We start from the raw sequence: 16,672 nt of genomic DNA, 5'->3' as shown, positions 1-16,672 counted from the left end.
GTAACTTCCCATTGCATTCTGTAATACATCAACAGCAGAGGCAAGGACAGCCTGGAGCACTTTGTGTCTGGATTGATGGCATTTCTGGCACCTGGACAGAGCTGAGAAGTAGTTTAAGCTGCACACATGAGACGGAGATTTCTGCTAACATGAATACTGAAATAACTGGTAAAGTATCATTTCAATTAATTACAATTAGGTTTCAGAGTTAGCAGGTCATGTTATGAACAGAATAGTTTGTATTTCCTTTTGTTGTTATCTCAGTCAGTCAATAGCTCCAGGCAGCATTCAGGTTGCTGGCAAGCAGGCTCAAGGTATTCTTGAAGCAGCAGTTTAAAATATTAATGCATCAAGCTGCCAGACCTGTGCCAAAAAGTATTTGCCTTGTAGGAGAGTTAGCAGAAGGGAAGACATCTGTGATTCATTTGCTCTGGCACAACTTTAATGAGAAATGTGGCTTTCAGCTAAGACCCTGACACTCACTACAGAGGAATGGATTACAGGAGAGGACAGAAAAGTACCTCTCTGGCTATGACAGTTTACTGCTGCAGCTGCCCCACTGCTGCATCCCTATGCCAGCTAGCACCTTGTGTGTAGGTGTAGCACAAGAGATATAGTGCATGCAGGTACAGTGAGAAAAACGCTGCTCTTCTCTTTCAGGCTCTCCTGTTGTAAGACTCCCTGGAGCTTGTCCAACAGGACCAGTCTGAGCACATCCTAGTAGTAACAGTGCAGTGAAGAAAGGTTTTCATAACTGCCTAAGTCTGTCAGTGTTGAAAACCTCACTGTTGCAAGGCAAAGCTCCATTTGTTTTTCCTCACTCCCACCTTCATCATTAATAGATATTTACCATAACTGACCCTGCAATCACTGTCTTTGTATCACTTGTATCTGAAACAAAACTTTCTAAAGTGATGTGTAAGGACTCTAATGAATTCCCAGTTTCACCTTAATTAATGTCAGTAACTAAAGATTCAACCCCATACTCTTCGAGGAGTACATTTTATCAAAAAACAATTTGCACGCCTAAATGAAAGATATGCCTTGCCTATAATGAGAACTATGTAATAATCTTATCTGAAGTAATATCCTACTAGAGCAGTTTACTGAATTACCTTAATACCTTCTGCCATCTTTTTCTCCTCTTCTGTAAGTTCCAGGGCAGTTTTTTGATCAGCAGAGAAGTACTTAGATGCAGGAATCATTTTTCCATCCTCAAACTGCAGATTTCTCACTAGTACCTGAAAATTGAGAAGATACGATTTAAGTTATCTGGGAGGTAATACATTCTTGTGAGAAGAGTTTTTAGGCATTAATATGTTTTTTGAAATAGTAAAGTAAATTGCTTGCCGTAAAGTTCCTACCTGTCTTTCAGATTCTTTCCTAATGTTAGTACATTTTAATCCATATTGGAAATGAATATGGATTGAGTGAGAAGCAAAACATTAATACCTTCTCCTAGGATGGTAGAGGATTGATAAACTCCAAGTAAATTCACTGTCTGTCATTAACAGCTGGATTTGTATACCTTGACGATTCTATCCTACTTGCACTTCTTGCTAGTTACTCTATCCATGCTCATGTTTGCCAGGGTGGGTACTTACCGTCTTCCCATCATTACCAAAAATGACTAGACCATTCTTGGTTACCAGCCCAGGTCTTGAAGCACCTTTTATTGCCAGCTCTTGTCCAGTGGGCACTGAAGTATCGAGTAATGATGACCCATAAAAAGTAACCGCCTAAAAGTAAATGGAATTAAAAGTGCACAGATTCTGAACATGTTCTAAAATTCTAATAATGATACTATTTTGAAGCTTTAACATAATATAAATAAATCTACCGAGACACGGGAAACATGTTACAACATTATTTATGTATCTTCACAACCCAGGACATGTAAAACTTCAGAAGCTACCTAAACCTGCAAAGCTACTTAGTTGGAACCATGTGCACGCTGGAACCAGCTCAGAAAGGGAAGCACCACTTGTCAGTGCATGTTCAGAGTGAGAGACCAGCAGAAGCCTGGCCTTGACTGGTGGAGTCCAGCTCTGATCCCAGGCTGGCAATGCTCAACACTGCCTCTCTTGGGCTTTTCTGCTCTTTCTGGGGTCACAAATCAGTGGCAGTTCGTAGACATTAGGGTACAACCAGGCTTTGCAGCAGCCTACCAGCAGATGAATAACAGTTAAGTAACAAAATATGGACATCACAGCCAAGAAACAATGTGATTTGAAAATATTTTATGTAAGTACAACGTGGTCCAAATGTGTAGTGCTTTTAATACACTGAAATGAAATAGCTGGGTTTGGATAAAATAGATAAATTTATTTTGGAGAAAAGAGATAGATTTATTTCTGCATATGACCTAGGCACAAATCTCTTTAAAACAAAACCTTTGTTATTTCAGTAGCTCACAGTGTTTCATTTTGCTGGTAATACTATGATGTTGCCCACTGTACAGCATGGGTTGCATTATGCTGCAATGCATGCCTACTTCCCAAAATGACTGGCACAGTCTGATTCTACTCTTCTTACTTATTGCTTTGTACCATGCCCATTTTTTTTTCAGGTATTACCTTAATCTTTCATTGAATTAAATGGAGCTATCATTTAAAGTAAAATATCCTAACTATTGTATTCTGTACATTTGTTTAGGTGCCTGTTCTAGATACATACAAAACATGCAGTTACCAAATGACAGCTACTCCAATGTAACTCTCATTTGCATTCACCTGTATACAAACACCTTTAGTTTTGTAATAAAATAAAAGGTCAAAAGGAAGATATAGAAAAGAGTAATATACTTCTGGTTTTCAGACCATACCTGGCCATCTATTGTCGCCCATGCTCCAGGCACTTTATCATGCCCTCGAATCCAATTGTGCAAAGATGCTGCAGGTTGGTCCCAGGAGATCTAGGAAATCAAGACATGCCACCTAATTATTCTCTGTTTAGGTGCAAATGAAGTTAGTAGTATTTTCCTATATAAGAATTACAAATTCTCCCTCCTTTTTCAGCCATTCATACATCTAGAATACAGTAAAGGTCTGGCCTAATAAAAAGCGATTAGTAATCTCTAGATGGCTAATCACCAAAGACATAACAAATGTGATGCTCTTAGCTCTTCTGTGTTCTGTGCAGTCTGTATCTTTTCATAGATTCTTCTTCTCACACTAATATAATGAAAGTATAACTCTTACTGCTGGGTATTAATTCATAAATAATTAGCATTATGACTAACAAAGTTAACAACCATAGTATAAATATAAATAAGTGTATGTCTGGGGTACCACTTTCTGCTGAAAATGATCTGTTTATAGCTTGGATTCTAAGTTCTTTACTAAATCTACAAGCTTCTATTGAAATATTTTCAAATAATTTACTAATCCTTTATAAATTGTTTCAGAAATAGGATCCCTACTACAGTTTGCAATTCCTGCAAGACTTTGAGAAAAAAAAAATAATGTTTTAAGAATGTCATGTATGTTTAATATCTAACACCAGTGAAAATATATTCTTTTATCTTTGCGGTATTGTGGGTATATGTACAAAATGACTTAAGAAAGAAACCGAATAGCTATTAAATAACAACACTCCAGTATCCAGCATCCTTCTTAGTTTAAGCATAAAGAATATTTAGAAGTAAGTTATAAGCCAATGAAAATAGTTACAGAGCAGGGAGATTAAGCTAGTTCATTCCAAGGAAGCTCCCTACATGTTATATTAAAAGGATGAATAAAAAAAATCCTTATTCAAAGCTATTTATTTCTGAAGCAAGTTAGGAATTGGACTATGATAAAAAGCATCTCCTACAATACTTCAGGTGGAAAGGACTATATTCACTGTGGACAAGAGACTGAAATTGTTGGAATAATTTTTCCTTTTTTTTTTTTTTTTAGATTTTGTACTGATCTAGAAAAGAAAAGAAGGTAAAACAGCCAGCACTCACTATCATTTTATGGTGGGGTTCTCACCCACAAAGAAGATCCAGCTAATGTGGAGGGGGGGGGATGCTTGTACAATATAATTCTGACATTGGTGTTTAAATCATTTTTTTTTTTACCTGTTGTTTATATGACCTGTTTTGTTTCTTTTCCTGGTGCCAAAGGGAAAGGTGCCACTTGATTTTCCCAACATCAGATCTATTCCTGGTAAAGAATTTAGTATGGACTGCTGGTAAACAGAGCTATCTATTCAATGCTGTGTAGCTACCATCTAGCTGCACGCAGATGATCCCAACTTGGTGAGCAAACATCAAGTTTCTAAATATCTGTAACTGCTGAAAGGGAATAGGAACTTACCTGGGGCTCCACTACATGCATCGACCCAGGAATAAGAGGTGAAGAAACAATTGTGTTAAAATTCATGTTAACTACAAAGTACAACTGTTGTAATTCGAGTTAATAACTTTTTTAGTGACATGCATGAATGCTGTGTTATTTAACATACCTCTGCATTTTCCTTTTTCTGGATGCCTTCGTATGTTGCCCCTTCTTTAGGCTGAGGTATACGAGGGGCCTTACCATCAGCAATTAGATGTACAGCTTCCACCTAAGTAAAAAGCAACAGATGTAATGTTAGCTTGGTTTGCCTTTTTTCCTCAGTCATACTTGGGAACGACCCAAGAGACTTTCTGCCACAAAGGGAACTGGTTTATTTTTAAAACCTAAGATTACCAAAATCTCGGCGACCAATGCTGCACTGATTAACATATACCTGCTTAAACCTCTTTGACAGAAGAAACAGCCTCAGAAATTTGGTGAAAGTGCCTAGTCACCAAACACATACCAGCTGCCTAAATTCTGCAGGACAAGAATGTGGCTCTGTATGATTGCATTCAACTCTTTTCTTTTTTTTTCTGCAAAATGTTATTTCTCTGCATTTAAATGGAGAGAGAAGGAAAATCTCTAAGAAGTCAGGCTGAGTATTTTTTATGCATTTTCTTTTCTTCATTTAAAAGCAATACAGAAAAAGGACAAGCATAAAAAATCCAAAGCAAATCCACCACAGCTTTGAATACAAAACACCATCCCCCCTCCTCTTTTTCAAGAAATCTGTGGAAAGAGCCGTATTCCAAACAAATTTGCCTTATTGTCTTCTGTGGAAATGGGGTATGCTCTGCCTGCTGCCAGCAACGAATACTCTGAGGCTACCTCCTCAGCTGTTGTGAAGCAGTGCAGCTCCACTGAATTCTAGGATTTGACTGAGCACCACAACGTCTGCCTTCCAAATGCATGCATCTTGTCTGTATTTCCTCTGCTCTCAAACTCGAGCACATGCTTTTCTCTTCCTCGTAAAATGCTGATATTTAATTCAGCTAAACATACCATAGCCTTTACTCCTTCTGGGAAGAGAAACCGGTTATACAGGTCATCCACAGTATCATTTTGGCCAACATCACATTCTCTCTGCAGAAGGATTGGTCCAGTGTCCAAGCCATCATCAGCCCAAAAAATAGTAAATCCTGCTTTCTTATCTCCTTGAATTAAAGTCCTGGACATAAAAAACAGCCTTAGGGTAAGTACAGACAGTATGAAAGTAGCCAGGGATATCAACCCTTCTGTTACACATTCATTTACTTTAGGTAGATAGAAAATCCTGACTGTCTTTAATACCAGTTTCATTGTTCATTTCATAGTCAGGAACACACAGTTTTGATACTGTTGATGTGTGGCTTCCACAAAGTGACATAAATGCTGCAACTGAATCCAGTGTGTCTTATCACAGTTTCATTGTGAAAATTATTTTTCAAGTATTACTAGTGGTAAGACACACAAAGCAAAAGATGTGCAATAGTTATGATGTAATTTGAAAGACAAAGCATCTAGATAGCATATTGTCTCAATAATGCATAATTGCTTACTGTAATTATCTAAGCCTCATGACTTACCTGAAGGTCAGCAAGGGAAATACAGTTGTCGCACAGCTGAAAAAGATCTAAACTGGGAGTGGAAAATGATGGATATGCAACTGTTTCAAGACAAGTTATTAAGGGAATTTGTATCCAGCCAGATTCCCAGCTGCTGTACACGGACATACAGCCCTGCTTAAAATAGACCTATGCTGATTTACGTTAGCTCAGGATCTGCCAGAACTTCAGCCAGTTACTTTCCAGTTTTCCTTTGGAACTGCGTGCCTCAGAATGATGGAATCAAAGAGAAGTGTGTTTAAGGGAGCAGCCACAAATGGAGAGATCTATCTTTCCTGCATTGTTTTAACCTTTTTTTATCCATTCAAACACCAATGCAGTTTTCAGTAAGACATATCTCATGTAAGTATTCCCTTGGCAGTCCATGTATAACAGGATCACCTGACATCTGGTTTATACACTTGAAAGTTCAAGTGTATAAAATTTTAATTGCAAAAATATTGACAATATTAATTGTAAGAACTGAAAACTACATAATTAAAATGAGTAAAGCACACGTTTGTGCAGAACAAAGGACAAACTCCAAAGACAACTGGGGAAGTTGTCAAGTAGAACAGAAGTAAAAGCTTACAGAAGTTTCGTCAGCCCGTATCAGATGTTTCACCTATTTGAGCAGCACTTTTTCTGTTTTATATGAAAAATTCCAAAAGATCACCCTTGTGAGAGGTGGATGACCTCAGGATGGCACTGGAAGAGAAGAAGATATTGCACGCAAATGTCCCTGATGGTGAACAGGTGACGTCGTGAGAACTACTGTTGCGTCCCCTCTTCTGTCCAACAGCTCCCCCTGCAGACGGCTGCTGATAACAAACTTGCAACAGCTAGAAGAGGCTGTAAAGGTTGAAGTGAGGAACTCTCGGAGGACCAGGGCCCTTGCTCGTGCCTGGTGCCCCTTTAGCAATGACTAATTCTCACAGGCTTCCTCGGTCACGCTGTGGGGGAAAAAGGTCTGATCAGCACCAGGGCTGTAGCCACAACATGTGAAAGAAGTTGTGATGGGGGCAAGGTGTAAGAGGATGAAATGCAAGAATGGTGTGAGAATCCTATTGTAGATGAAAGGTCTTGAGACAACAGCCTTTACCTGAGAAAGCAGAAAACGGATGCTTACAGAAGGAGTATGCAAAATGGAGCAAGACTGGTGGTATACCATTGGGAAACGCTCCCATTTCTTCATCTCAGGAAATTCCTGAGAGTTTGTATCTACATCTTCCTGTGGAACAGATCTTGATTAACTTTTCCCCTTCTAGAGCGGTCTAGACATGCAGTTTCACATTTAACAACAGACTGCAGAGTCCTCCTTTATTTAATCGAATTCTACTGCTTGATGTCTCTGCTGGCTGCCCTCTGCCTTTTGATTAAGAATGAGCAATCTTTTCTTATTCACATTTTCATGTCTTTCATGGCTAAATACACTGCTAGCATATTTCCTTCCCAACAACCTTTTTTCCAGTCTGAAGACTCCTAGTCTTCTATCATATGGAAACTGTTCTATACCTTTGACCATCTTTCTTAGCCTTTTCTGAAGCATTTCTAGTTCCTTCATCTTCTAAATTAGATGCAGACAGTATTTAAGATCCTTCCACGGTCTCTTTTCTGAGTGGCAACCATTAATTTGAATTTATTACTGCTTACATATAGTTAGTATTTTTCCCTTCATGTGCATTACCTTATGTTTTTCAACTTTGACCTCTCACTTTCTTAACCTCACTTTCATGTTATCACATTCACCCACTTGTGTAGTAATTATGTTCTTTAGTCGATCAAAATCAAAGTGACTGATCTAAAGTTTCCTCCTTCCCCTTTCAGCCCTTTTAAAACTGGTATTCTCTTGCTGTTTTCCAGTCTCCTGCACCAATGCAATCTGAAGGAACAGAAATGCTGCAGGCTGTCCCAGACCTGCAGAACCTTTGCTTGAACATCCCCTGGTCCTGAGAGAGGATTTTTTTATTCATTCATCAGTTTAATAAAAGTTCAGCTCAAGAGAATTGTTCTGACTTGTTCTGCACAAAGAAGGGCTCTGTGGTAATACAGTCTTATGCTACTCCATCCTGAATACCAGCACAGGCTTCCTACTGTAGTATTCTCTTTGATAAGCACCTTTTTAAAATCAGTTCTATCACTCTACACACCTCCCATCTTGAATGTATTTGGGAAAATCGTTATGATTCAATTTTATACCTTTAAAAGGTTGGTTTGGGTTGATTTTTTTTTTTTAACTTTTTCCTGGACTCCCTTACTCTTATTTTTCATCTGATTTGCCAGAGTTTATGGTCTTTTTGATTTTAATTACTTGGACAAAACTGCCATTTTTGAGGAATTTCCTTACATCTCTAACAGTCTCCTCTACTCCTCTGTTTAAGTACTTCAGCTTAGCATTTTTTTCCCATTAAGGATTAAAAATACAAAAAAAAGCAAAATATGTTTTTGCTTTGAATCTACAATACTGTGTCTTTAGATAATCACCGTGCTGCCTGTAAGGTTCTTTTAAAATTATTCCTTCATATTTAGGCAATTTCTTACTGAATTTAAACACTGTGATAATGGCATTTATGTTGTCACAAGAATGTTAGATCTGAGTCTACTGGGGTATGATTGCAGTGTAGTTCTTTGACAGGAACATTTTGAATCTAGCTTTGTGCATCACTCAGGAGGACAGCAAGATAAGGTTTTTATTCTTGTAGATTCTCTTCTCTTCTCTCTCCTCCCTTTCCTTAGACTGAATCAAGCCCCGCTGTGGCACATATCTAGTGCTTGAGCTACAAGGGCAGTGTCCTGCCTATGAAAACTCCAGATCATAGCTTTGCCTATGGAAGTAAAATATATGAATGTACAGATCACATCACTGACCTTCCCAGAGTAACAGCTGCACTTGAATTGGAAATCATAATGAATCTCAGGTATGAAATGCAGTTCATGAACCAAATACTCAGCTGCTTCAGTGAAGTTCCTTCAGAGCACTTGCAAGTCAACAGAACTGTTGATGTAAACACCCATTTACGTGAGTAATGGGTACAGACTTACATCCTAATGGGACACACACGTAGTTTTGATGCACAAAACTCACCAGTTGATTGCAGAAGCTCCTCTGTGACGTGGCAGGATGGATGGATGGTAAATAATTGAGCCATGTTTTGGGCAGTCAATAACATCCATGGGGATGAACTGTGTACAGAACGGAAGGACATTTAACTCTGCTCCAACCGATTTGTAGGCTGCAACTACTTCCTGGATAGGCTTGCCTTTAGCTCTCCATCTGGGGAACTTAAAAACAGGAGTTCCATCCTTCTCTGCTGCCAGTGCTGAGGGGCAAGAAAAAAATATTTTTTTAATTCACATTTTGTGTTAAAAATCTAAACTGGACTATGAGAGATACTCCATGGCAAGTCAAGCAGATCAAGTGTACGATTACAGTGCCCTTTGTACTGTTCTGTAAGCTGTCTAAAAACCTTTGGCTTGGATATATTCTATTAATTCTTTTATTCTCATTACTACAGCTTACTTTATTCTCAACATTAAGGTCACCCAACAAAAGCAGAAAAGAATGATGAATGTTACTGACTACTTAACAATGACACTTAATTTCTTGTCCAGTCATTCAGTTTGCCTGCAACTGGTTTGGTGTAGCAGAATTTAGTTTTCTACTTCAGCAATTTGTATGCGAACATGACTACATAGAACTAAGATTCATTTGTGTCAGCAGCATTTGGGCATATGGTGAAAATAATTACAGATGATAGTGGCCTTCAGAAATTTCCTCAAAATTCCGTTTACTGATGCCTTCTGGATATGCTTTTGTTTATCTGTGAGGCACACACTTTGTTTGAGCTACACTGTAGAGGGAATTTTCAGGCGTTTGATAAATTCCATTATGCAACTGCTTAATAACTCGTCACAGAGAGCAAGAGTCAAACTCTACATCAGTTAAGTTGTATGTGTAATAGGAAGAACAGGGAAAACAAGAAGAGTTATGGAAAATCCATTTAATTTATATTTCTATACACATTTTTATATTTTACTTTCTTCTTTTCAGTTCTGAAATTGGATCTTGACTTTGACCTAAGCATCTTTAGCCTATTAACGTGGGTGTTAGGTAAATACTTACTTAAATACAAGCCTATAGAAGTTAGTGCGTACTGCAATTTCTTTTAGAAACAAAAATTGTAGCTGCATGAAAATACAGAAACATTTTTAAATTTCACTTGAGACTTAAGCTCTTTGAGTCATCTAGAAGTAAAAAGCAATAAAGCGTCTAGTAATTTTTTTTAATATTGGGACAGCAATAAACTAATTCTACAGTTTAAAGTAAATATACAATTAAAATCAATGGAAGATTTACTCAATTACATCTGCTAGTGTAATAACTGTACAATTAAAGTTTATATAATGTAAAAGTATTATGGGATGCTTCCAGAGCTGAAGAGTTGAATAGTTTTTTTCTAAACAAATAGTTGCCTCCTCTACTTCTTCCAAAATAAATCTTTGTGATTTACTCTTTTAATGTGATTAAGTCTTTTAATGAGATAGAGTTACAGAATGCAGTAAACTTGAGAACTATATGCTAGCTTGGGAGCACCATAGTCCACACAAGTAAAAGTTATGTTTGACTCTTCTCTCATAAGAATTCTGTAAAAACATGTCAGGACCTGACCAAAAAAAAAACCCAAAACTGAGAGAGACTTGAACTTTAGACAGCTCATAGAATGTTAGTTTTAATTTCAGATTATCCATGAAAGTACATTCCATTCTGGTACTTCCATTTGCTAATCATATTATTTCACTATTTTTGTGCCAGTGAATAAAACAAACCTAAGAGTTTACAATTCAGGTTATTCCAAAGTAGCTTCTTTGACCCACTGGGTTCTGTTCTATGAGTACAATTCTGTTGTCGAGCAACAACTCTTTCTTTAGGAAGTCTAGAAAACCCTTATGCATCCTGACAGTGGAAAAAGCCAGAGCAAAGCCTCCTCTAATGTTTTCAGTCGGTTTTCCATAGTTTAGGTGGAAGAGAAATAGGCTCTGCAGGTACACTGCAGCATACAAGCTTGTCAGGACAGGCAGAAAGCCAGGGATAAACAGTCTTGGCTCCAAGCCTTGCATGTCACAGCCAGCAGTGAAACAGGTGACAGACATTTGTGCTTGAGTACTGGCTCAGCAACTGTTTGTTTTAAGATACATTTCTAGTTCAGAATTACCTCTGGGATGTACATTCAAATAAGGTACAGAGATCAATTTATTTTTCAAATATCTTAATGTATGGCCCTGTATGGCTAGAAACAACTTTTAAATACCGACAAGGTTAAACTGGTTCTGGGACTTGTGTTTGTTAAAGCATAGTTCTTATGCTGAATCAGTGTAATAAGGACAATATATGCAAGTCATTTCCATATAGATATCTCTTCTCACGAAAAGGCAAGTTTGTTATGTATGCCTGTAATTTTAAGATTGGGATTAAAGTTACACTTACCCAAAGGATCAGCTTGTCCATTCTTGTCAGGCACTGTGAATACACCCACAACTTTATGTCCCTCTTTTCTCAGCTTGTTATAAACTTCTTGCCCAAAAATACTTTGACCTATAAGGGCTAGCTTTAGCTTGTGTTGATAAGCCTGGTAAAAAGAATTCAAACAAGGCATGTTATAGGATGAAAAGAAAATACATTAGAGCTTACACTTCTCTCTTGCACTTTCTTGATCAGTGTTTAAAGTGGAAGAGACTTTCTATCCCAATCACCTTTGAAGGAATAATAATTATTTTTTTTTATTAATGACAAGCAATATACAATTCTGAGAGACCACACTTAACATGAAAGTATCATCTGATAATGTCACTGATGTTTATATGGCTTTCCCAGGTTGTCATAAGACAGACCCACTGCAGGTTACACGGGGCGTATCAGGTTGCATGATCTTATTTAGATAGAACTAATGAGGTAAGAAATTAAAATACATCTTTTGAAACAGATACATAAAACACTTTTTCTAGGCATAATTTAGGTGCCTGGAACACACCCTTTATTACAGGGATTTACCCTATACTTAAATGGTATTGTATTATTTGTGGTTAATATGTATAGACTAAAGAAGATATGCTTGCATTTTTCCTTCCAAGTTAAAGGTAATGAGCATCCATTTGATCCTCCTACAAAGAAATACTGCTAAACATGAGGTTCCCTTGCTGGACTTCCACTGTCTTCTGCATTTGCATCCCACTATGCTAGACATGTGCTTTTAAGCTTCTTCAGACTGAGTATGTGGGAATAACTGCCCAAACTGTTTATTTTTAGCATAGTTAGAATCACAACACTACTATGACACCAGGCTATCATGTACTGCTATGTTATTTAAGTGCTTGCACCCTGAGAAATTACCAATACCTTCAGAGTCCCTTCAGATTTAGGAGATAATTGTGCTCCTCTCTCACCCTACCTCCAGTCCCCTGCCTCTAACACCTGCTTTATCCCAGAACTGGTATTTCTGTAGCTGCATGAACTGGATTAAGGTACTGAGGAAGGGAGGCACTGACCTACCAAAATGTGGCTTGTTCTTAGCTGGATCTATTCACTGGAATAGTTCATTGCACTGCCATAGGTCCTAACAGAGGTCCAGCGGGGGAGCAGGAATGAGCACGTAAGCACTGGCAGAAAGGTGGAACTATCCCTATTAAGCACTGCCTTCACATTTTTCATCAGCTCCTGGAAACTCAAAGCCCTTGAAAAACAAATGGACTAGCAAACCTGATTATGAAGGAAAGGTCTACACAGGATATACATAAAACCTTTCTCGAAGCTAAATCTGGTAGAAACTATTCCTAGACTCAATCTATAAAGACACCTCCTCTTAGGAGGTATCCACATACTTCCCCCCTCTTTATTCTTAACTTCAGCTTTCACAAATGGACTTCGACTTCCATTTTTTCTATACGACCCTTTAGATGCCATGAGCTTGGAATGATAAAAAAAGAATCAAAGCACTGTCTGAATATCTTAACCACTGGCATTTGTTCTATATGTTGGCACTTGTATGTTTTCCTCCTCCCTCCTCTTTTCCCTTTCTTATGGTGCTGAGAAAGGAGAATATTATTTGGGTTATTGATTGAATACCAATGGTCTGGACTGCCAATCAAACCATATGAAAAGTTCTAGGACAAAGAGAAATTTCTTGAAAAACAGGCTGCTCAAAACTGCAATCTGTTTTCTTGCAATTCATTTCAGAGCTGAAATACTACAGATGTATTTTCCTCGCTTCAAGTTACATTTTACTTGTGCAGCTGTCCTGGAAAAAAAGTGAGTTATGAGTTGGTAAGTTCCACTACAGGAATACTGAAGTGTGTTTTTTACCTTTTGTATAAAACAATAGGAAATAACTATTTGGCCAGAGGCAGTATTTTCCCTCAGAATGAAACTCCACAGTAAAACTGTCGCTGTATTACAGCATTAGTCAGCACTAGTGCAACTGCAGTAGTAACAGGAAGATGCAAAGGTGGACATAACTCAGGCTCTTGCAAAAATCAGATTGTTATATTTGGCTGGTAAAAAAGACTGTAAGACTGCTGATGATAATACTACTAACCAATACTGCACTGCTGGCAGTATTGCCTAAAATACGACCACGAGACAAGACATTGTTCTGAATTACAATGAGCACAACTTATCCTTGCAATGCAATCCTTATGTAGCAATGCCCAAGGGATGCTGGTAGAACTTACTACCAAAGCTTTATGACTGATATCTTTGCTTGTACAGCAAAAATATTGCTGCACTATAAAAAGTAATTAATCATCAGGTTTTGCTATTTTAACTAGAGCAGGCAAGTTGGACTAAGCTGCTGAATCACTGAACGTGTTTGGCATGGTATAAAGACTCATGATTTGGAACTGGAACTGGTATGCAGTTCCAAGCATACAATTACTGTATTATGTACTGTGATTACTCGCTGATTACTGTACTATGATAATTTACAGTGGTAGCCCAACTAATACTTTGACGAAACATTAAAGACGGTCCTGATAAGAATTATTTGACTTTCATCCTTTTGTTAACATCTCTCCATAAGAACAGAAGACTGGAAGGGATCTTCTTAACTAACAGATCTAGTCCTCCTTCCTTCACAAGAAATCACGTCACAGGATTGCTTTCATAATTTTACCCAACCTCCTTTTTAAAGTACTGACTTGCTGCCCTCTGTTGCTTTTCTTACACTTGGCCAATCTTCCTGTAATTTTAAGCCCAAATTTATCACCATTTTAAGAGCTACCTTTTCTCCACTTATTCATAAAGTGTTAATAGCATCTGCATCCTCTATTCCTAAACTTAACTTTCAGTTCATGTTTCCGTGTGAATAAATCTGATTCTCATATTACATGGAACTGCATACCAGTTCCAGTTCCAAATCATGAGTTGCTGTAAATCAACATTGTTTCAGTAAAGCTACACATGCTTAATTTGTGTTAGTTGTGGCAATGAGTCAACAAATGGTGAGAAGCAAGCAGAGAACACAACCCTCAAACAAACAAATAAAAAAACCCTGGCAAAATTGAGATGACTGCAGACTGGCTAAGTCCCATTTCTTCACTGTAGTGCACAAAAGGATTAGCCTGGCAGCAAATCAGCTCTGCTGTCTCACACTTACACCAAGTTACTCAAATGGGGACTGAATTCAATTTCAAGATGGATCTGGTAATTATGCTATGACCAGTGATTCTTGACTTACTTCTCCAACGAATGATATATGTACGTTGCATGATTTCTATTAAGATCTGGGTTAGACATGACAATTTGTTTGTAGTGCATTAACACATGTACTGCCATGGGTAGAAAGCAGGAGCCAAACCCACAAACAAGCCAGGATTTCTACTGAGTAAAAAAAAAAAAAAAAGAAAAGAAATCCCGTATGTGGAGGGGCTTGCATGATCAGGCCACAGATTCAGTCCTTCATTTTTTGTTGTATTTGAAAAATTACAGTTGAGCAACTGCACGAGATCTTATAGCCACCCTGTATCTTCATCTGGAAACTCTCCTCAAGTATTTTCACCTAAGCTGAATTAGACCTGTGAAAGTGGGATATCCTTTTAGAAGAATTTAATGTGGATGTAATACTCAATTGAAATGGAAATTCTATAAGATTACACAGACATTAAAAACAGTTTGAGGGCTCATTTTGGCCAGTGTACCATAATGAGCTTTCATTAAGTAGCTGTAGAAAGGAAGCTCATTGAAGAACACCACAACAAACTTGTCATTGAATAATGTGCTAGGTAGATACTGAATCAATATCACTAACGTATAAAAAGATTAAACTTTGTTGTGTCCATCAGTGATGTTAAGAGGTTATATTAGATGTCTTTTGCAGTTGCCTGGCTGACAACAGATGTATAACATTCATAAACAGATGCATGGGAAGGTTAATGGTCATGTAGTATCAGACAGGACTTTTTGCTGTACTTTTGTAGGGTTACCCAATTCCTAGTTATGGCAAACAATGCAATCCAGGTGGTTTATAGAGATCAGGCCTTTCTTTTATGACTGATCATAGGGTAATGTAGCTATTATGACAGTGCTACCAAAACGTAAGAATTTAGAAGGTTGATGCTCACTGTACTATAATTCCATTGTTTTAATTGTCTGAACTTTAATTTCTTCATTAAATTTCTCTTTTGCTTATATTATAACACAGATTAATATTAATTCTCTTTCCCAAACTCTAGTGCTCCCAGTTTGGATGAAGAAAACCAGATAGATAAGGAGCATAAAACCTGACAACTGCTTGTAGAAGCAGTCTTATCTTGGATGTTCAACTTGTCTGAAATACCACTATTTCACTGCCTCAATATGCAAGCACAGATATGTTTCACTTCCCCAATTAAAAATTCTGTCCATACCATCTGTTGATACTGTACTGGAATTTATTTTACAACAGCTCATTAAAAACTATAACGTTGGGTTTGGTTTTTTTTTTCCTCCAAAATACCTAACCAAAAATAATGCAAATAAATAAACAGAATTCAGCATGGAGAAGCAGCAAGAAGCAGCCTGACAAAGGCTGGTAACTATCTTGCTAAGTTCTAGTTCCTAACAATGAAAGACAAGTCCAAGAGCTACACTTTTTTTCTCTCAGAAAAGTCTACTGTTACAAAACCTATCCATAGAAGAATATTTATTTCATAGATAAAAATAATATTCAGTTACTAGCTTTTCTGTATGTGTGTCTAAAATTCAATTGGTTATCAGTTTCTAATCAAATCTCTTGAAAGCAAAGATCTAGCAACTGCTACTGTGGTTATGAAGCTTACTATCTTACTATGAAGATTCCATTTTTTTATTTATTCTGTGTAAGAATTTAGTGAAGCTAGTGAATATTTTCATATGTTACATCTTTTTTTAAAATTAATATAGAATTTTGCCTCCTTTGAAAAGCAGTACTGCAACTGTATTTCTACGGAGGTTCCCCCAACATGTGCTGAATGCCAGTGCTTCCAGATAGAAAGAAACCTATCATAGAACCTCCCCTCCCATCTACACATCTAGAGGCAATGTGTTCTCACCAGTCATTCATTCACATTTTTTGGCACTGCTGACTGCATTTCCAAAAAGCTTGTGTTAAATGTCTGTATTATAATACGTTCACGTAGATACTTTCAGAGGAGTGCTGTCTTCATCCTAAACCAAGCAGTCAAATATGAAACAAAGAACTGTCTTTAGGAAAGGAAAAAGTCTTCCCCCAGCCTCATTCAGCTTGCCAAACCTAC

The 16,672-nt window shown here is 37.6% G+C and overlaps 1 protein-coding gene across 2 annotated transcripts in view; it reads right to left on the bottom strand.

Annotated features, from left to right (window-relative positions):
• Positions 1–16,672, bottom strand: part of ALDH1L2 (aldehyde dehydrogenase 1 family member L2) — a 32,348-nt gene that overhangs the window by 14,668 nt on the left and 1,008 nt on the right. The window contains exons 2-8 of one of the 2 annotated variants that reach the window (XM_062616313.1): positions 11,394–11,535; positions 8,994–9,228; positions 5,328–5,493; positions 4,450–4,551; positions 2,825–2,914; positions 1,605–1,739; positions 1,116–1,241 (exon numbers count right to left, since the gene is read on the bottom strand). In XM_062616313.1, the coding sequence (XP_062472297.1) occupies positions 1,116–1,241; positions 1,605–1,739; positions 2,825–2,914; positions 4,450–4,551; positions 5,328–5,493; positions 8,994–9,228; positions 11,394–11,535 (996 nt within the window). The remainder of the gene's footprint in view (positions 1–1,115; positions 1,242–1,604; positions 1,740–2,824; positions 2,915–4,449; positions 4,552–5,327; positions 5,494–8,993; positions 9,229–11,393; positions 11,536–16,672) is intronic. The other variant, XM_062616314.1, reaches the window with a different exon arrangement.

This window comes from Pezoporus occidentalis, unplaced genomic scaffold, assembly GCF_034315485.1.
Source record: "Pezoporus occidentalis ecotype Australia unplaced genomic scaffold, CSIRO_AGI_Poc_V1 ctg19, whole genome shotgun sequence".
In the NCBI taxonomy this organism is placed as follows: Eukaryota; Metazoa; Chordata; class Aves; order Psittaciformes; family Psittacidae; genus Pezoporus; species Pezoporus occidentalis.
Note: the sequence above shows the minus strand (reverse complement) of the source record. Positions and strands in the feature narration are given on the sequence as shown.